The sequence below is a fragment of the Bombina bombina genome, chromosome 1 (genome assembly GCF_027579735.1).
Source record: "Bombina bombina isolate aBomBom1 chromosome 1, aBomBom1.pri, whole genome shotgun sequence".
Lineage (NCBI taxonomy): Eukaryota > Metazoa > Chordata > Amphibia > Anura > Bombinatoridae > Bombina > Bombina bombina.
The window spans coordinates 1,256,300,470-1,256,321,982 of NC_069499.1; the positions used below are offsets into that span (position 1 = coordinate 1,256,300,470).

Consider the following 21,513-nt stretch of genomic DNA (forward strand, 5'->3'; position numbering starts at 1 on the left):
TAATTTGTCAACAGATTAGATTTTTTTTTTGTTTAACAAAGGTGCTCCCCCCCCATAACTTCTTAAAATGCACCTTAAGGTAATTTATTTAAAGGGATAGTGTACTTGAGAATTGCTGTTTGAAAAAAGTAGATAATCCTTATTTCTCTTGTGATGTATCGAGTCCACGGATTCATCCTTTACTTGTGGGATATTCTCCTTCTCAACAGGAAGTGGCAAAGAGAGTACACAGCAGAGCTGTCCATATAGCTCCCCCTCTAGCTCCACCCCCCAGTCATTCTCTTTGCCGGCTCTAAGCAATCGGAAGGGTAAAGTGAATGTGGTGTTAGAATTGTAGTTTTTATTTTCTACAAGCAAGAGTTTATTTTAAATGGTACCGGTGTGTACTATTTACTCTCTAGCAGAAAGGGGATGACGATTTCTGCAGGGAGGAAGATGATTTTAGCATGTTGTAACTAAAATCCACTGCTGTTCCCACGCAGGACTGAGGAGTACAAGAGGACTTCAGTTGGGGGGAACGGTTTGCAGGTTAGGCTGCAATAAGGTATGTTCAGTCATTTATTTCTAGACAAGACTGTGATAATGCTAGAAAAGACTGTTAATATCCCCATGAGGGAAGGGTAAGCTGTATTCAGAGACTAAGTATGGAATTTCAAGCTTACATAACAAAGCTAGTTTATGCTGATTGACACTACTTCAGGGCAAACGTTTTTTATTGAAAATATCGTTTTTTGAGACACTTTGAAGGTTCCTTTGGGGTTCTTTCAGGGGTTATTACCCACATGGCTATTACTAAAACACTTGGGAGTGTTTCTTTAGGCCTCACAAGCACCGGAGTGAGGTGGGGGGGCCTAATTTCGCGCCTCTGATGCGCAGTTATTTTGACTAGAAGTTCAGGCTGTTTCACATGGAGGGTCCTGTTGCAGTTTGAGGGCCTATAAGAAGCTTTTTCCCCACAAATCTGGTTCCTAAGGGCAGGTAGGGCCACAGCAGGTGCTGAAGTTTCTTTAACCGTTTTTTTTGACTACTGTTGATCCGGTTTGGGCATTAAGGGGTTAATCGTTTATATTGCTAGTGGTGCAATCTTACTAATGCTTTAGGTACATACTGTAAACATTTCGAAAAGTTTGCTGCATTTTTTCACTGTTTTGCAAAATTGTGTGCCTTTTTTATCTCTTAAAGGCACAGTAACGTTTTTTTCAAAGTGTGTTTTTACTTGATTAAAGTGATTTCCAAGCCTGTTTATATTACTACTAGCCTGTTAAGCATGTCTGACACCAAGGAAAGTCCTTGTTCAATGTGTTTAGAAGCCATGGTGGAACCCCCTCTCAGAATGTGTCCCACTTGTACTGATATGTCTATACACTTTAAAGAACATATTGTTGCACTTACAAATGTGGCCCAAGATGATTCTCAGACAGAAGGTAACGAGGTTAGCCCGTCAACCTCTCCCCAAGTGTCAACCAGTTACGCCTGCTCAAGGGACGCCTAGCACCTCTAGTGCGTCTAACTCTTTTACCTTGCAAGACTTGGCGGCAGTTATGAATAATACCCTCTCAGTGTTCTTATCTAAACTGCCCGTGTTACCTGCAAAGCGTGATAGCTCTGTTTTAAGAACAGATAATGAGCATTCTGACGCTTTAGTAGCCGTATCCGATATACCCTCACAACACTCTGAAGTGGGGGGCGAGGGATGTGCTGTCTGAGGGAGAAATTTCCGATTCAGGAAAGGTTTCTCCTCAGATTCAGATACGTTGGCTTTTAAATTTAAACTAGAACACCTCCGCTTATTGCTCAGGGAGGTATTAGTTACTCTGGATGACTGCGGCCCTATGGTGGTTCCAGAAAAATTGTGTAAAATGGACAAGTACCTAGAAGTTCCTGTTTACACTGATGTGTTCCCGGTCCCTAAGAGGATTGTGGATATCGTTACTAGGGAGTGGGATAAACCAGGTTTTCCCTTCGTTCCCCCTCCTGTTTTTAAGAAAATGTTCCCCATATCCAACCCCATGCGGGACTCGTGGCAGACGGTCCCTAAGGTGGAGGGGGCTATACCAATTGAAGACAGTTGTGCTTTTAAAGACCCTATGGATAAAAAAAATTAGAGGGTTTACTTAAGAAAATTTTTGTTCAACAAGGTTTTCTTCTCCAACTGGTTCGAGGCGCTGGAAGATGCGCTCCAGACGGAGACCTCATATGAGGACATTATGGACAGAATTAAGGCTCTTAAGGCTAATTCTTTTATCACAGATGCCGCTTTCCAACTAGCTAAGTTAGCTGCAAAAAAATCAGGTTTCGCCATTTTAGCGCGCAGGGCGCTATGGCTAAAGTCCTGGTCGGCCGATGTGTCGTCAAAATCCAAACTATTGAACATCCCTTTCAAAGGAAAGACCCTCTTCGGGCCTGAATTGAAAGAGATTATTTCAGAAATCACTGGGGGAAAAGGCCATGCTCTCCCCCAGGACAAGTCCTTCAAGACAAAGAACAAACAAAATAATTTTCGTTCCTTTCGGAATTTCAGGAGCGGTCTCGCTTCATCCTCCCCTGCTGCAAAGCAAGAGGGTAACACTTCACAACCCAGGGCAGCCTGGAAACCTTACCAGGGCTGGAACAAGGGTAAACAGGCCAAGAAGCCTGCAGCTGCCTCCAAGACAGCATGATGGGGTAGCCTCTGATCCGGGACCGGATCTAGTAGGGGGCAGACTCTCTCTCTTCGCTCAGGCCTGGGCAAGAGATGTACACGATCCCTGGGCCTTAGAGATTGTATCCCAGGGATATCTTCTAGAATTCAAGGACTCCCCTCCAAGGGGAAGGTTCCACATTTCTCGTCTGTCTTCACACCAGACAAAGAAAGAGGTGTTCTTACGCTGTGTAGAAGACCTACATACAATGGGAGTGATCCACCCAGTTCCAATTGCGGAACAAGGGCTGGGTTTTTACTCAAACCTGTTTGTGGTTCCAAAGAAATAAGGAACTTTCAGACCAATCCTGGATCTAAAAATTCTAAACACATTCCTCAGAGTCTCATCATTCAAGATGGAGACCATTCGGACAATCTTACCAATGATCCAGGAGGGTCAATATATGACCACCGTGGATTTAAAGGATGCGTATCTGCACATTCCTATCCACAAAGATCATCAAAAGTTTCTCAGGTTCGCCTTTCTGGACAAGCATTACCAGTTTGTGGCTCTTCCTTTTGGATTGGCCACTGCTCCCAGAATTTTCACAAAGGTGCTAGGGTCCCTCCTGGCGTTTGTAAGACCGCGGGGCATAGCAGTGGCGCCTTATCTAGACGACATCTTAATTCAGGAGTCGACTTTCCAAAGAGCCAAGTCTCACATGGAAATCGTATTGGCCTTTCTGAGGTCTCACGGATAGAAGGTGAACATCAAAATGAGTTCTCTTCCCCCCTCACAAGAGTTTCCTTCCTAGGAACTCTGATAGACTCTGTAGATATGAAATTATTTCTGACGGAGGTCAAAGTTAAAACTCTTAACCACTTGCCGAGTCCTTCATTCCATTCCTCGGCCATCTGTAGCTCAGTTCATGGAGACAATCGGACTAATGGTAGCGGCAATGGACATAGTCCCTTTTGCACGGATACACCTCAGACCACTGCAACTATGCATGCTGAAACAGTGGAATGGGGATTATGCAGATTTGTCTCCTCAAATACAGCTGGACCAGGGGACCAGAGATTCTCTTCTCTGGTGGTTGTCTCCGGATCACCTGTCTCAGGGAATGTGTTTCCGCAGACCAGAGTGGATCATCGTAACGACCGACGCCAGTCTGTTGGGCTGGGGTGCAGTCTGGGACTCCCTGAAAGCTCAGGGCTTATGGTCTCAGGAAGAAGCTCTTCTCCCGATAAACATTCTGAAACTGAGGGCGATATTCAACGCACTTCAGGCATGGCCTCAGCTAGCTGCGGCCAAATTCATCAGATTTCAGTCGGACAACATCGCGACTGTAGCTTACGTCAATCATCAAGGGGGAACAAGTAATTCCCTAGCAATGACGGAGGTAACCAAAATAATCAGGTGGGCGGAGGATCACTCCTGCCATCTCTCAGCAATTCACATCCCAGGAGTAGACAACTGGGAGGCGGATTTTCTAAGTCGTCAGACTTTTCACCCGGGGGAGTGGGAACTCCACCCGGAGGTATTTGCCCAGCTGACTCAGCTATGGGGCACTCCGGAATTGGATCTGATGGCATCCCGTCAGAACAACAAACTTCCTCTTTGCGGGTCCAGGTCCCGGGATCCCCAGGCGGTGCTGATAGATGCTCTAGCAGCGCCTTGGTCCTTCAATCTGGCCTATGTTTTTCCACCGTTTCCTCTCCTCCCTCGTCTGGTTGCCAGAATCAAGCAGGAGAGGGCTTCAGTGGTTCTGATAGCGCCTGCGGGGCCACGCAGGACCTGGTATGCAGACCTAGTGGACATGTCATCTGTCCCACCATGGACGCTACCAGTGAGGCAGGACCTTCTAATACAAGGTCCTTTCAAGCATCCAAATCTAATCTATCTGCGTCTCACTGACTGCTTGGAGATTGAACGCCTAATTCTATCAAAGCGTGGTTTCTCGGAGTCGGTTATTGATACCCTGATTCAGGCTAGAAAGCCTGTCACCAGGAAAGTCTACCATAAGATTTGGCAAAAATATCTCTCTTGGTGTGAATCCAAAGGTTACTCATGGAGTAAGATTAGGATTCCCAGGATATTGTCTTTTCTCCAAGAAGGATTGGAGAAAGGATTATCAGCTAGTTCCTTAAAAGGACAGATATCTGCTTTGTCTATTCTCTTACACAAACGTATGGCAGAGGTACCAGACGTTCAAACATTTAGTCTGGTTTTAGTCAGAATCAAGCCTGTTTATAGACCTGTGGCTCAGCCATGGAGTCTGAATTTAGTTCTTTCAGTTCTGCAAGGGGTTCCGTTTTAACCTTTACATTCCATAGATATTAAGCTTTTATCTTGGAAAGTTTTGTTTTTGGTAGCTATCTCTTCTGCTCGAAGAGTATCAGAGTTATCTGATTTACAGTGTGATTCACCTTACCTGGTTTTCCATGCAGATAAGGTAGTCTTGCGTACCAAACCCGGTTTTCTTCCTAAGGTTGTGTCTAATAAGAATATTAACCAGGAAATTGTTGTTCCTTCTCTGTGTCCTAATCCTCCTTCGAAGAAGGAACATCTGTTACACAATCTTGATGTGTTTCGTGCTTTAAAAGTTTTATTTACAAGCAACTAAGGATTTCAGACAAACACCTTCATTGTTTTTCTATTCTGGTAAGAGGAGAGGTCAGAAGGCGACTTCTACCTCTCTTTCCTTTTGGCTGAAAAGCATCATCCGTTTGGCCTATGAGACTGCTGGCCAGCAGCCTCCCGAAACAATTACTGCTCATTCTACTAGAGCAGTGGCTTCCACATGGGCTTTTAAAAATGAGGCTTCTGTTGAACAGATTTGTAAGGCAGCGACTTGGTCTTCGCTGCATACTTTTTCCAAATTTTCCAAATTCGATACTTTTGCTTCTTCGGAGGCTATTTTTGGGAGAAAGGTTTTTCAAGCAGTGGTTCCTTCCGTTTAAGGTACCTGTCTTGTTTCCTCCCTTCATCCGTGTCCTAAAGCTTTGGTATTGGTATCCCACAAGTAAGGATGAATCCATGGACCTCATACACCTTACAAGAGAAAACAGAATTTATGCTTACCTGATAAATTACTTTCTCTTGTGATGTATCGAGTCCACGGCCCGCCCTGGCTATTAAGTCAGGTAGTGTTTTTGTTTAAACTACAGTCACCATTGCACCCTATGGTTTCTCCTTTTCTCCAACATTGGTGTGTCCGGTCCACGGCGTCATCCTTACTTGTGGGATATTCTCTTCCCCAACAGGAAATGGCAGAGTCCCAGCAAAGCTGGTCACATGATCCCTCCTAGGCTCCGCCCACCCCAGTCATTCTCTTTGCCGTTGCACAGGCAACATCTCCACGGAGATGGTTAAGAGTTTTTTGGTGTTTAAATGTAGTTTTTATTCTTCTATCAAGTGTTTGTTATTTTAAAATAGTGCTGGTATGTACTATTTACTCTGAAACAGAAAAGGATGAAGATTTCTGTTTGTAAGAGGAAGTTGATTTTAGCAGACAGTAACTAAAATCGATTGCTGTTTCCACATAGGACTGTTGAGATGAAGTAACTTCAGTTGGGGGAAACAGTTAGCAGACTTTTCTGCTTAAGGTATGACTAGCCATATTTCTAACAAGACTGTGTAATGCTGGAAGGCTGTCATTTCCCCTCATGGGGACCGGTAAGCCATTTTCTTAGTCAAAAACAAACAGAATAAAGGGCTTATTATGGGCTAAAAAACTGGTAGACATTTTTATGGGCTAAATCGATTGCTTTATTTGTGCATATTATTCAAATTTAGGCTAACAATTGACATTTATAATCTTGGGGAACGTTTATAAAACGGCAGGCACTGTATTGGACACCTTTTTCAGTCAGGGGGCCTTTCTAGTCATAGACTGAGCCTCATTTTCGCGCCATTAATGCGCAGTTGTTTTTTGAGAGCAGGGCATGCAGATGCATGTGTGAGGATCTAAGAATCTCTGAAAAAGCTTTTAGAAGGCGTCATTTGGTATCGTATCCCCCTCAGGGCTTGGTTGGGTCTTAGCAAAGACTGTATCTGGGACTGTATAGGGGTTAAATTGAAAAACGGCTCCGGTTCCGTTATTTTAAGGGTTAAAGCTCTGAAATTTGGTGTGCAATACTTTTAAGGCTTTAAGACACTGTGGTGAAAATTTGGTAATTTTTGAACAATTCCTTCATACTTTTTCACATATTCAGTAATAAAGTGTTTTCTGTTTGAAATTTAAAGTGACAGTAACGGTTTTATTTTAAAACGTTTTTTGTGCATTGTTGACAAGTTTAAGCCTGTTTAACATGTCTGTACCTTCAAATAAGCTATGTTCTATATGTATGAAAGCCAATGTGTCTCCCCATTTAAATTTATGTGATAATTGTGCCATAGTGTCCAAACAAAGTAAGGACAGTAATGCCACAGATAATGATATTGCCCAAGATGATTCCTCAAATGAGGGGAGTAAACATGATACTACATCATCCCCTACTGTGTCTACACCAGTTTTGCCCACACAGGAGGCCCCTAGTACATCTAGTGCGCCAATACTTATTACCATGCAACGATTAACGGCTGTAATGGATAACTCCATAGCAAATCTTTAATCCAAAATGCCTACTTATCAGAGAAAGCGCGATTGCTCTGTTTTAAACACTGAAGAGCAAGAGGGCGCTGATGATAACTGTTCTGACATACCCTCACACCAATCTCAAGGGGCCATGAGGAAGGTTTTGTCTGATGGAGAAATCTCAGATTCAGGAAAAATTTCTAATCAAGCTGAACCTGATGTTGTGACATTTAAATTTAAATTAGAACATCTCCGCGCACTGCTTAAGGAGGTGTTATCTACTCTGGATGATTGTGACAATTTGGTCATTCCAGAGAAATTATGTAAGATGGACAAGCTCCTAGAGGTTCCGGTGCCCCCCGACGTTTTTCCTATACCCAAGCGGGTGGCGGACATAGTAAATAAAGAGTGGGAAAAGCCCGGCATACCTTTTGTTCCCCCCCCCTATATTTAAGAAATTATTTCCTATAGTCGACCCCAGAAAGGACTTATGGCAGACAGTCCCCAAGGTCGAGGGGGCGGTTTCTACTCTAAACAAACGCACTACTATTCCTAAGATAGTTGTGCTTTCAAAGATCCTATGGATAAAAAATTAGAGGGTTTGCTTAAAAAGATTTTTGTACAGCAGGGTTACCTTCTACAACCAATTTCATGCATTGTTCCTGTCACTACGGCGGCGTGTTTCTGGTTCGAGGAACTAGAAAAGTCGCTCAGTAGAGAATCTTCATATGAGGAGGTTATGGACAGAGTTCACGCACTTAAATTGGCTAACTCTTGTTTTAGATGCCGCTTTGCAATTAGCTAGATTAGCGGCGAAAAATTCAGGATTTGCTATCGTGGCGCGCAGAGCACTTTGGCTAAAGTCTTGGTCAGCGGATGTGTCTTCCAAGACAAAATTGCTTAACATTCCTTTCAAAGGTAAAACATTATTTGGACCAGATTTGAAAGAGATTATTTCAGACATCACTGGGGGAAAGGGCCACGCCCTCCCACAGGATAGGTCTTTTAAGGCTAAAAATAAGCCTAATTTTCGTCCTTTTCGCAGAAACGGACCAGCCTCTAATTCTGCATCCTCTAAGCAAGAGGGTAATGCTTCACAGCCCAAACCAGCCTGGAAACCAATGCAAGGCTGGAACAAGGGTAAGCAGGCCAAGAAGCCTACCACTGCTACCAAAACAGCATGAAGGGATAGCCCCCGATCCGGGACCGGATCTAGTGGGGGGCAGACTCTCTCTCTTTGCTCAGGCTTGGGCAAGAGATGTTCAGGATCCTTGGGCGCTAGAAATAGTTTCTCAAGGTTATCTCCTGGAATTCAAGGAACTACCCCCAAGGGGAAGGTTCCACAGATCTCACTTATCCTCAAACCAAATAAAGAGACAGGCATTCTTACATTGTGTAGAAGACCTGTAAAAGATGGGAGTGATACACCCAGTTCCAATAAAGGAACAAGGAATGGGATTTTATTCCAATCTGTTCGTAGTTCCCAAAAAAGAGGGAACATTCAGACCAATTTTGGATCTGAAGATCCTAAACAAATTTCTCAGGGTACCATCGTTCAAAATGGAAACTATTCGAACGATCCTACCCACCATCCAGGAAAGTCAATTTATGACTACCTTGGACTTAAAGGATGCGTACCTACATATTCCTATCCACAAGGAACATCATCAGTTCCTAAGGTTCGCTTTCCTGGACAAGCATTACCAATTTGTGGCACTTCCATTCGGATTAGCCACTGCTCCAAGGATTTTCACAAAGGTACTAGGGTCCCTTCTAGCGGTTCTAAGACCAAGGGGCATTGCAGTAGTACCTTACTTGGACGACATCCTAATTCAAGCGTCGTCCCTGTCAAAAGCAAAGGCTCATACGGACATCGTCCTAGCCTTTCTCAGATCTCACGGATGGAAGGTGAACAAAGAAAAAAGTTCTCTGTCCCCGTCAACAAGAGTTCCCTTCTTGGGAACAATAATAGATTCCTTAGAAATGAGGATTTTTCTGACAGAGGTCAGAAAATCAAAACTTCTAAGCTCTTGTCAAGTACTTCATTCTGTTCCTCGTCCTTCCATAGCGCAGTGCATGGAAGTAATAGGATTGATGGTTGCAACAATGGACATAGTTCCTTTTGCACGAATTCATCTAAGACCATTACAACTGTGCATGCTCAGACAGTGGAATGGGGATTATACAGACTTGTCTCCGATGATTCAAGTAGATCAAAAGACCAGAGATTCACTTCGTTGGTGGCTGACCCTGGACAATCTGTCACAGGGAATGAGCTTCCGCAGACCAGAGTGGGTCATTGTCACGACCGACGCCAGTCTAGTGGGCTGGGGCGCGGTCTGGGAATCCCTGAAAGCTCAGGGTCTATGGTCTCGGGAGGAGTCTCTTCTCCCGATAAATATTCTGGAACTGAGAGCGATATTCAATGCTCTCAGAGCTTGGCCTCAACTAGCAAAGGCCAAATTCATAAGGTTTCAATCAGACAACATGATGACCGTTGCATATATCAATCATCAGGGGGGAACAAGGAGTTCCCTGGCGATGAAAGAAGTGACCAAGATAATTCAATGGGCGGAGGATCACTCCTGCCACTTGTCTGCGATCCACATCCCAGGAGTGGAAAATTGGGAAGCGGATTTTCTGAGTCGTCAGACATTCCATCCGGGGGAGTGGGAACTCCATCCGGAAATCTTTGCCCAAATAACTCAATTATGGGGCATTCCAGACATGGATCTGATGGCATCTCGTCAGAACTTCAAGGTTCCTTGCTACGGGTCCAGATCCAGGGATCCCAAGGCGACTCTAGTAGATGCACTAGTAGCACCTTGGACCTTCAACCTAGCTTATGTATTCCCACCGTTTCCTCTCATTCCCAGGCTGGTAGCCAGGATCAATCAGGAGAGGGCCTCGGTGATCTTGATAGCTCCTGCGTGGCCACGCAGGACTTGGTATGCAGACCTGGTGAATATGTCATCGGTTCCACCATGGAAGCTACCTTTGAGACAGGACCTTCTTGTTCAGGGTCCATTCGAACATCCGAATCTGGTTTCCCTCCAACTGACGGCTTGGAGATTGAACGCTTGATTTTATCAAAGCGTGGGTTTTCAGATTCTGTAATAGATACTCTGATTCAGGCTAGAAAGCCTGTAACTAGAAAAATTTACCATAAAATATGGAAAAAATATATCTGTTGGTGTGAATCCAAAGGATTCCCATGGAATAAGATAAAAATTCCTAAGATTCTCTCCTTTCTACAAGAAGGTTTGGAGAAAGGATTATCTGCAAGTTCTCTAAAGGGACAGATCTCTGCTTTATCTGTCTTACTACACAAAAGACTGGCAGCTGTGCCAGATGTTCAAGCATTTGTTCAGGCTCTGGTTAGGATCAAGCCTGTTTACAGACCTTTGACTCCTCCCTGGAGTCTAAATCTAGTTCTTTCAGTTCTTCAAGGGGTTCCGTTTGAACCTTTACATTCCATAGATATTAAGTTACTATCTTGGAAAGTTTTGTTTTTAGTTGCAATTTCTTCTGCTAGAAGAGTTTCAGAGTTATCTGCTCTGCAGTGTTCTCTGCCCTATCTGGTGTTCCATGTAGATAAGGTGGTTTTGCTTACTAAGCCTGGTTTTCTTCCGAAAGTTGTTTCTAACAAAAATATTAACCAGGAGATAGTTGTACCTTCTTTGTGTCCGAATCCAGTTTCAAAGAAGGAACGTTTGTTACACAATTTGGACGTAGTCCGTGCTCTAAAATTCTATTTAGAGGCTACTAAAGATTTCATACAAACATCTTCCTTGTTTGTTGTTTATTCTGGTAAAAGGAGAGGTCAAAAAGCGACTTCTACCTCTCTTTTCCTTTTGGCTTAAAAGCATTATCCGATTGGCTTATGAGACTGCCGGACGGCAGCCTCCTGAAAGAATCACAGCTCACTCCACTAGGGCTGTGGCTTCCACATGGGCCTTCAAGAACGAGGCTTCTGTTGACCAGATATGTAAGGCAGCGACTTGGTCTTCTCTGCACACTTTTGCCAAATTTTACAAATTTGATACTTTTGCTTCTTCGGAGGCTATTTTTGGGGGAGAGGTTTTGCAAGCCGTGGTGCCTTCCATTTAGGTGACCTGATTTGCTCCCTCCCTTCATCCGTGTCCTATAGCTTTGGTATTGGTTCCCACAAGTAAGGATGACGCCGTGGACCGGACACACCTATGTTGGAGAAAACAGAATTTATGTTTACCTGATAAATTACTTTCTCCAACGGTGTGTCCGGTCCACGGCCCGCCCTGTTTTTTTAATCAGGTCTGATGAATTATTTTCTCTAACTACAGTCACCACGGTATCATATGGTTTCTCCTATATATATTTCCTCCTGTCCGTCGGTCGAATGACTGGGGTGGGCGGAGCCTAGGAGGGATCATGTGACCAGCTTTGCTGGGACTCTTTGCCATTTCCTGTTGGGGAAGAGAATATCCCACAAGTAAGGATGACGCCGTGGACCGGACACACCGTTGGAGAAAGTAATTTATCAGGTAAGCATAAATTCTGTTTTTCTTCCTAACCTTCGGTCGAATGACTGGGGGGTGGAGCTAGAGGGGGAGCTATATGGACAGCTCTGCTGTGTGCTCTCTTTGCCACTTCCTGTTGGGAAGGAGAATATCCCACATGTAAAGGATGAATCAGTGGACTCGCTACATCACAAGAGAAAGTAATTTATCAGGTAAGCATAAATTCTGTTATTACCCATTCCTAGTCTGCATAACCAACACTGTTTACCTCTAAGCCCCTGCAGATGGCCCCTTATCTCAGTGCTTTTTCTCTTGTAAGGTGTATCCAGTCTACGGATCATCCATTACTTGTGGTATCTTCTCCTTCCCAATAGGAAGTTGCAAGAGGATCACCCACAGCAGAGCTGCTATATAGCTCCTCCCCTAACTGCCATATCCAGTCATTCTCTTGCAACTCTCAACAAGCATAGAGGTAGTAAGAGGAAAGTGGTGAAATGTAGCTGTTATCTTGCTTCAATCAAAAGTTTGTTATTTTTAAATGGTACCGGAGTTGTACTATTTTGTCCCAGGCAGAAAAATAGAAGAATCTGCCTGTGATTTCTATGATCTTAGCAGGTTGTAACTAAGATCCATTGCTGTTCTCACACATGACTGAAGAGAGAGGTAACTTCAGCGGGGGAATGGCGTGCAGGTTATCCTGCTATGAGGTATGTGCAGTTAAGATTTTTTCTAGAAGATGTGAATGCTAGAAAATGCTGCTGATACCAAATTTATGTAAGGTAAGCCTGAATACAGTGATTTAATAGCGACTGGTATCATGCTTACTTTCTGAGGTAATACTCTTTTATATTTACAATATAAAACGTTTGCTGGCATGTTTAAACGTTTTTATATATACTTTGGTGAAAAAACTTTATTGGGGCCTAGTTTTTTCCACATGGCTGGCTTAAATTTGCCTAGAAACAGTTTCCTGAGGCTTTCCACTGTGTTACTATGAGTGGGAGGGGCCTAATTTAGCGCTTTTTTGCGCAGTAACTTTTACAGACTGAGACATCCAGCTTCCTCCAGGAGTCCCCTGAATGTTATAGGACATCTCTAAAGGGCTCTTAGGCTTTACAAAATCGTTTGTTGGGGAAGGAAGGCCCACAGCAAGGCTGTGGCAGTTGGTGTGACGGTTATAAAAAAAACGATATAAACGTTTTTTTCTTTTTTGAACTAAGGGGTTAATCATACATTTGCAAGTGGGTGCAATGCTCTGTTAGCTTATTATACACACTGTAAAAATTTCGTTTGATTTACTGCCTTTTTTCACTGTTTTTCAAATTCTGACAAAATTTGTTTCTCTTAAAGGCACAGTACCGTTTCTTATATTTGCTTGTTAACTTGATTTAAAGTGTTTTCCAAGCTTGCTAGTATCATTGCTAGTCTCTACAAACATGTCTGACATAGAGGAAACTCCTTGTTCATTATGTTTAAAAGCCATGGTGAAACCCCCTCTTAGAATGTGTACCAAATGTACTGATTTCAATTTAAGCAATAAAGATCATATTCTGTCTTTAAAAAAATTATCACCATAGGAATCTGACGAGGGGGAAGTTATGCCGACTAACTCTCCCCATGTGTCAGATCCTTTGACTCCCGCTCAAGGGACTCACGCTCAAATGGCGCCAAGTACATCTAGGGCGCCCATAGCGTTTACTTTACAAGACATGGCGGCAGTCATGGATAATACACTGTCAGCGGTATTAGCCAGACTACCTGAATTTAGAGGAAAGCGAGATAGCTCTGGAGTTAGATGAAATACAGAGCATACTGACGCTTTAAGAGCTATGTCTGATACTGCCTCACAATATGCAGAAGCTGAGGAAGGAGAGCTTCTTTCTGTGAGTGATGTTTCTGACTCAGGGAAGAAGATGCAACCTGATTCTGATATTTCTACATTTAAATTTAAGCTTGAACACCTCCGCGTATTACTCAGGGAGGTTTTAGCTGCTCTGAATGACTGTGATACAATTGCAGTGCCAGAGAAATTGTGTAGACTGGATAAATACTATGCAGTGCTGGTGTGCACTGATGTTTTTCCAATACCTAAAAGGTTTACAGAAATTATTACTAAGGAATGGAATAGACCAGGTGTGCCGTTCTCTCCCCCTCCTATTTTTAGAAAAATGTTTCCAATAGACGCCACCACACGGGACTTATGGCAGACAGTTCCTAAGGTGGAGGGAGCAGTTTCTACTCTAGCAAAGCGTACTACTATCCCTGTCGAGGACAGTTGTGCTTTCTTATATCCAATGGATAAAAAATTAGAGGGTTACCTTAAGAAAATGTTTATTCAACAAGGTTTTATCCTACAGCCCCTTGCATGCATTGCTCCTGTCACTGCTGCTGCGGCGTTCTGGTTTGAGTCTCTGGAAGAGGCTTTACAGGTAGCGACTCCATTGGATGACATACTTGACAAGCTTAGAGCACTTAAGCTAGCCAATTCTTTTGTTTCTGATGCCATTGTTCATTTGACTAAACTAACGGCTAAGAATTCTGGTTTTGCTATCCAGGCGCGCAGAGCGCTATGGCTTAAATCATGGTCAGCTGACGTTACTTCAAAGTCTAAGCTGCTTAACAGTCCCTTCAAGGGGCAGACCCTATTCGGGCCTGGTTTGAAGGAGATTATTGCTGATATCACTGGAGGAAAAGGTCATGCCCTTCCTCAGAATAGTTCCAAATCAAGGGCCAAACAGTCTAATTTTCGTGCCTTTCGAAACTTCAAGGCAAGTGCGGCATCAACTTCCTCTAATGCAAAACAAGAGGGAACTTTTGCTCAGTCCAAGACGGTCTGGAGACCTAACCAGGCCTGGAACATAGGTAAGCAGGCCAAAAAGCCTGCTGCTGCCTCTAAGACAGCATGAAGGAACGGCCCCCTATCCGGTTACGGATCTAGTAGGGGGCAGACTTTCGCTCTTCGCCCAGGCGTGGGCAAGAGATGTCCAGGATCCCTGGGCGTTGGAAATTATATCCCAGGGATATCTTCTGGACTTCAAGGCTTCCCCCCCAAAAGGGAGATTTCACCTTTCACAATTATCTGCAAACCAGATAAAGAGAGAGGCATTCTTACACTGTGTACAAGACCTCCTAGTTATAGGAGTGATCCATCCAGTTCCAAAGGAGGAACAGGGACAGGGATTTTACTCAAATCTGTTTGTGGTTCCCAAAAAAGAGGGAACCTTCAGACCAATTTTGGATCTAAAGACCTTAAACAAATTCCTCAGAGTCCCATCATTCAAGATGGAGACTATTCGTACCATCCTACTTATGATCTAGGAGGGTCAATACATGACTACAGTGGATTTAAAGGATGCTTATCTTCACATTCCGATACACAAAGATCATCAGTTTCTCAGGTTTGCCTTCCTAGACAGACATTACCAGTTTGTAGCTCTTCCCTTTGGGTTAGCTACAGCCCCAATAATTTTTACGAAGGTTCTGGGGTCGCTTCTGACGGTCCTAAGGCCGCGGGGCAAAGCAGTGGCCCCTTATTTAGACGAAATCCTGATTCAGGCGTCAAGCTTCCAAATTGTGAAGTCTCATACGGACATAGTGTTGGCATTTCTGAGGTTGCATGGGTGGAAGGTGAACGAGGAAAAGAGTTCTCTATCCCCCCTCACAAGAGTTTCCTTCCTAGGGACTCTGATAGATTCTGTAGAAATGAAAATTTACCTGACGGAGTCCAGGTTATCAAAACTTCTAAATTCCTGCCGTGTTCTTTATTCCATTCCTCGCCCTTCGGTGGCTCAGTGCATGGAAGTAATCGGTTTAATTGTAGCGGCAATGGACATAGTGCCGTTTGCACGCCTACATCTCAGACCGCTGCAACTCTGCATGCTCAGTCAGTGGAATGGGGATTACACAGATTTGTCCCCTCTACTAAATCTGGATCAAGAGACCAGGGATTCTCTTCTCTGGTGGTTGTCTCGGGTCCATCTGTCCAAAGGTATGACCTTTCGCAGGCCAGATTGGACAATTGTAACGACAGATGCCAGCCTTCTAGGTTGGGGTGCAGTCTGGAACTCCCTGAAGGCTCAGGGATCGTGGACTCAGGAGGAGTCACTCCTTCCAATAAATATTCTGGAACTGAGAGCGATATTCAATGCTCTTCAGGCTTGGCCTCAGTTAGCAACTCTGAGGTTCATCAGATTTCAGTCGGACAACATCACGACTGTGGCTTACATCAACCATCAAGGGGGAACATGGAGTTCCCTAGCGATGTTAGAAGTCTCAAAGATAATTCGCTGGGCAGAGATTCACTCTTGCCACCTATCAGCTATCCATATCCCAGGTGTAGAGAACTGGGAGGCTTTTTTTCTAAGTCGTCAGATTTTTCATCCGGGGGAGTGGGAACTCCATCCGGAGGTGTTTGCACAATTGATTCATCGTTGGGGCAAACCAGAACTGGATCTCATGGCGTCTCGCCAGAACGCCAAGCTTCCTTGTTACGGATCCAGGTCCAGTGACCCCAAGGCAACGCTGATAGATGCTCTAGCAGCGCCTTGGTCCTTCAACCTGGCTTATGTGTTTCCACCGTTTCCTCTGCTCCCTCGTCTGATTGCCAAAATCAAGCAGGAGAGAGCATCGTGATCTTGATAGCGCCTGCGTGGCCACGCAGGACTTGGTATGCAGATCTGGTGGACATGTCATCCTTTCCACCATGGACTCTGTCGCTGAGACAGGGCCTTCTACTTCAAGGTCCTTTCAACCATCCAAATCTAATTTCTCTGAGGCTGACTGCCTGGAGATTGAACGCTTGATTTTATCAAAGCGTGGTTTCTCCGAGTCAGTCATTGATACCTTAATTCAGGCACGAAAGCCTGTCACCAGGAAGATCCATCATAAGATATGGCGTAAATATCTTTATTGGTGTGAATCCAAGGGCTACTCATAGAGTAAGGTCAGGATTCCCAGGAAGGATTGGAGAAACGATTGTCAGCTAGTTCCTTAAAGGGACAGATTTCTGCACTATCTATTCTTTTGCACAAGCGTCTGGCGGATGTCCCAGACATTCAGGCATTTTGTCAGGCTTTAGTTAGAATCAAGCCTGTGTTTCAACCTGTTGCTCCACCTTGGATCTTAAATTTGGTTCTTAAAGTTCTTCAGGGTGTTCCGTTTGAACCTCTTCATTCCATAGATATCAAACTTTTATCTTTTAAAGTTCTTTTTTTGGTAGCTATTTCCTCGGCTCGTAGAATTTCCGAGTTATCTGCCTTACAATGTGATTCTCCTTATCTTCCATGCAGATAAGGTAGTTCTGCGTACCAAACCTGGGTTTTTACCCAAGGTGGTATCTAATAAGAATATCAATCAAGAGATTGTTGTTCTGTCTTTGTGTCCTAATCCTTCTTCAAAGAAGGAACGTCTATTACACAATCTGGACGTGGTTTGTGCTTTAAAGTTTTACTTACAAGCTACTAAAGATTTTCGTCAAACATCTGCTTTGTTTGTTGTCTACTCTGGACAGAGGAGAGGTCAAAAGGCTTCGGCAACCTCTCTTTCTTTTTGGCTAAGAAGCATAATCCGCTTAGCCTATGAGACTGCTGGCCAGCAGCCTCCAGAAAGGATTACAGTTCATTCTACTAGAGCTGTGGCTTCCACATGGGTCTTTAAAAATGAGGCTTCTGTTGAACAGATTTGCAAGGCGGCGACTTGGTCTTCGCTTCATACTTTTTCAAAATTCTACAAATTTGATACTTTTGCTTCTTCGGAGGCTATTTTTGGGAGAGAGGTTTTACAGGCAGTGGTACCTTCTGTTTCAGTACCTGCCTTGTCCCTCCCTTCATCCGTGTACTTTAGCTTTGGTATTGGTATCCCAGAAGTAATGGATGATCCGTGGACTGGATACACCTTACAAGAGAAAACATAATTTATGCTTACCTGATAAATTTATTTCTCTTGTGGTGTATCCAGTCCACGGCCCGCCCTGTCAATTTAAGGCAGGTATTTTTTCATTTTAAACTACAGTCACCACTGCACCCTATGGTTTCTCCTTTCTTTGCTTGTTTTCGGTCGAATGACTGGATATGGCAGTTAGGGGAGGAGTTATATAGCAGCTCTGCTGTGGGTGATCCTCTTGCAACTTCCTGTTGGGAAGGAGAATATCCCACAAGTAATGGATGATCCGTGGACTGGATACACCACAAGAGAAATAAATTTATCAGGTAAACATAAATTATGTTTTTTTTTCTTTTTTTTCCTTCAATCTTGTATGTTAGCCAATTAATTACTGAAACCAACAAATAACTTTTAAAGGCAATCTCCTTATTTGTGTATTAATAATTTGGGTATTCCAAATGGAGTTTACCAAATGACAAGCACTTATAGGGAGTGGTGCTTTGCAATAGAACATAACAATTGAAAAGTGGAAAAAGAGAACATTGCCACCAAAAGAATGCAATTGCAACACTCTATACCCAGACTAAGAGGCTGAAAATACCTGTTCGGTAACATTAACTTTTATTTGTATATTAAAAAATGGGTACAATTATAACATAAGGTAAATTAGATTAGGTATCCGTGTTTTCAAGTGGTATGAATATGCACAAGGTAAGGCCTTGAAATTGTTTATTCTGTAAGTACCAAAAGATGGTTGTCCACATTAGATGAAAAAAGCTCCCAAAACCTATGGGATGTACTGTAATCACAATATGATTATCGGTCTAAATATGGATAATTCCAATCTTATTCTATATTTTTATTTATACTGGGTCATAAAGTGGGTTGTATGTTATGCTTGAACACGTGTTGGGATACATATTGATAAAATACTACTTTATTGGCAGTTGTAATATTAAATACCTTGCACATACTTAGTGCTGCAACTAGTCTTTATAAATTCTGTATAGATTCAAAGTATAAACTTAAGTTGGAATAACCATGTGGTTCAAAAGTATATTAATTGTTACAAAGTTTCAAGTAATCACGAGTAATATAGGCAGTAATATTGTCCAAATAATAAAGGACTGGAGAAACTAATAACAAACTGCAACTATGTATTCACCCTGAATAAATTAGTTTGAGCAGGGGTTAAAATTTAACGCTAGATTTGGTTTCCTGCTATATACCTAGGCATTTAAAGTTGGAGCTATAAATGGTGTTCAGTGTAGTTGCCACACATAGGGTTCAAAATATTAAATTGGTGTTAACATATTAATTAATCATTAATATGTTAAAACGACAGTTTATGCACATTGAGGTAAAGATTATAAATGATGGTAACCCCTATCATAACATGGTCTAAATATACCCAGTTCAAACAAGTGGTCAGTTACATTGAGGTATAGTCATAAAATATGTATCGGGTCAAATTGTTTGCAAAATTATCTGTATTATGTCTACCATATATTATGACCACTAAATGAATTTATCATATGATAAATTAATTTAGTGGTCATAATATATGGTAGACATAATACAGATAATTTTGCAAACAATTTGACCCGATACATATTTTATGAGTATACCTCAATGTAACTGACCACTTGTTTGAACTGGGTATATTTAGACCATGTTATGATAGGGGTTACCATCATTTATAATCTTTACCTCAATGTGCATAAACTGTTGTTTTAACATATTAATGATTAATATGTTAACACCAATTTAATATTTTGAACCATATGTGTGGCAACTACACTGAACGCCATTTATAGCTCCAACTTTAAATGCCTAGGTATATAGCAGGAAACCAAATCTGAACTGACATCTGTGTGAATAATAAATTATATCACTACTGCTATTACCCTTAGTTAAAAAAGAGAGTCCCCATATGCTCTGAGTCCCCTGATGTGCTAAAAGATGTGCTAAACACTCTGTAAATTAAGATGCAATGAAGTAAATGTTGAGTTTTACAATCCCTTATAAACAATATTTTAGAGGTAAGTGTTCAGCATTTACATATTCAAATATATTCACAATACTATTTTTCTATTGCACTTAAAGAAATTACAGTTTCTAATGGTCCTGACACTCAGCCTGGGAATGAAGAAGATGGACAGAATCAACAAGATGAACAAGGGGAAGGTAGTGATGAGGAGTGGGAGCAAGTCGGACCCCGCAACAAGTCGTTGGTCACAAGGCAAACTGACTTTGTCCAGACTCTGATTACTGACATTTTTGGAGGACATATGAGGTATATTAATATTAATATGCGTCGCCGCATTGTGACATAGTAACATAGTAGATGAGGTTCAAGGAAGACAGAAGTCCATTGAGTTCAACCTATACAGATCCTACCTGATGTACAATAAAAGTTCCAACTGAGCCTACCTTATTCCAATTAAAAAGGTGACTCCAGTTAACACAAGCAATTATATCCCTGATGTCTGTTTCCAGACAGAAATGTATCTAAGCCATTTTAAATATAAATGCATAGTAAACATTTTCAATAAAGAATGATGTATTGGGTGATTTTATAGTTTAACATTGGGTAAGTCTATGTATGTCTGCATAATCTGTGCAGCAAATTTCGATTTTAAGTGGTACAACCTTTCTATCTCTTTAATGCTATGATTATAATATTGCACTTTAATCAAAATATACTTTCAGAATGGAGAACAAAAACTGATGATTTTATGGATAACTTTTTTTTTTTTCTTTGTATACTTAATTTGTCCAATAGATATAGACACTGTAATTATTGGAGGTTTAAATGATGTCCTTTCAAAAACAGTAGTGAAACCCACAGTATCCTCTTTAACATCTGTTGTCTGCTGAGAAAATTAGAGGGTATGAGCATATAACTTGCCCAAACCACAGATGCAAAAAGAATCGGCCAAAATTGGCAAATTCTTTATCAGTTTTGTCAGTCCAGTGCATCTATATAAACACATTAAATTGTAATAATACAAGGGTATGGAAACTGTGCTCCTTTTAGTAAATACAAATGTTAAAGGGACACCAAATATGTAATTGTTTAAAACGATAGATAATCCCTTTTATTACCCATTCCCCAGTTTTGCATAACCAACACTTATATTAATATACTTTTCTTTCCTAAGACATGGAGAGTCCACAACTTCACTCCAATTACTAGTGGGATATTAACTCCTGGCCAGCAGGCGGAGGCAAAGAGCACCACAGCAAAGCTGTCAAGTGTTTCTTCCCTTACCCATAACCCCCAGTCATTCTCTTTGCCTCTGTCAATGGAGGAGGGGAAGTTTGGTGTCTGAAGATTTTTTTCCTTTTTTGGGTAAATTTCCCTGCAAGCAAGGATTTGGGTTTAGCTGTGTCCTCGTCAGTCTCTTGAGTAAGAGTAGTGGTGGCTTTTAAGCAGTTAGGAAGTGGTGAGGTAGTCCTTACTTTGTTTTCCTTTCATATTTGCTGCCCTCTTCACAAAAAGCCAGAGTTGATTACTCTCCTTTTTTTTTTTCCCCACAAGTCTCTGTTAGGAGTATGTGTCCTTTCACGCCTGGTGAGCTGTCTTCCTGCCGAACAGCTTGATTGCAGGTAAGTGCTTTTGTCTTCTAAGTGTTGGAGACATGCACTTTAAGAAGATAGTGAACTCTGCAGTAAGGGGACATATCAATCCTGAAGACGGTTAACTCTGCAATATTTTCTAAGGCACATAATAATCCTTTATGTACAGGATTTATTGGGGCATGTGCAGGCACTAGGTATGTGAAGGGTTAAGTTTCCCTTACTTTGGAGATATTTCATTTTTTTTTTGGGCTCATAGATTAAGTGCTCTGATAGAGTGACAGGCTATATGGGGCTTTTTGTGTGTTTCACAGTACGGCAGTTTGGCGGCCATTTTTAGGAGCAGTGTCAA

General features: G+C 42.3%; 1 protein-coding gene across 1 annotated transcript in view; it reads left to right on the top strand.

Moving 5' to 3' along the window:
• The window catches only part of USP10 (ubiquitin specific peptidase 10), a gene marked incomplete in the record, with an annotated part of 485,306 nt that overhangs the window by 290,971 nt on the left and 172,822 nt on the right, over positions 1-21,513 (top strand). The window contains 1 exon segment of the mRNA XM_053700867.1: positions 19,686-19,875. Coding sequence (XP_053556842.1) covers positions 19,686-19,875 — 190 coding nt within the window.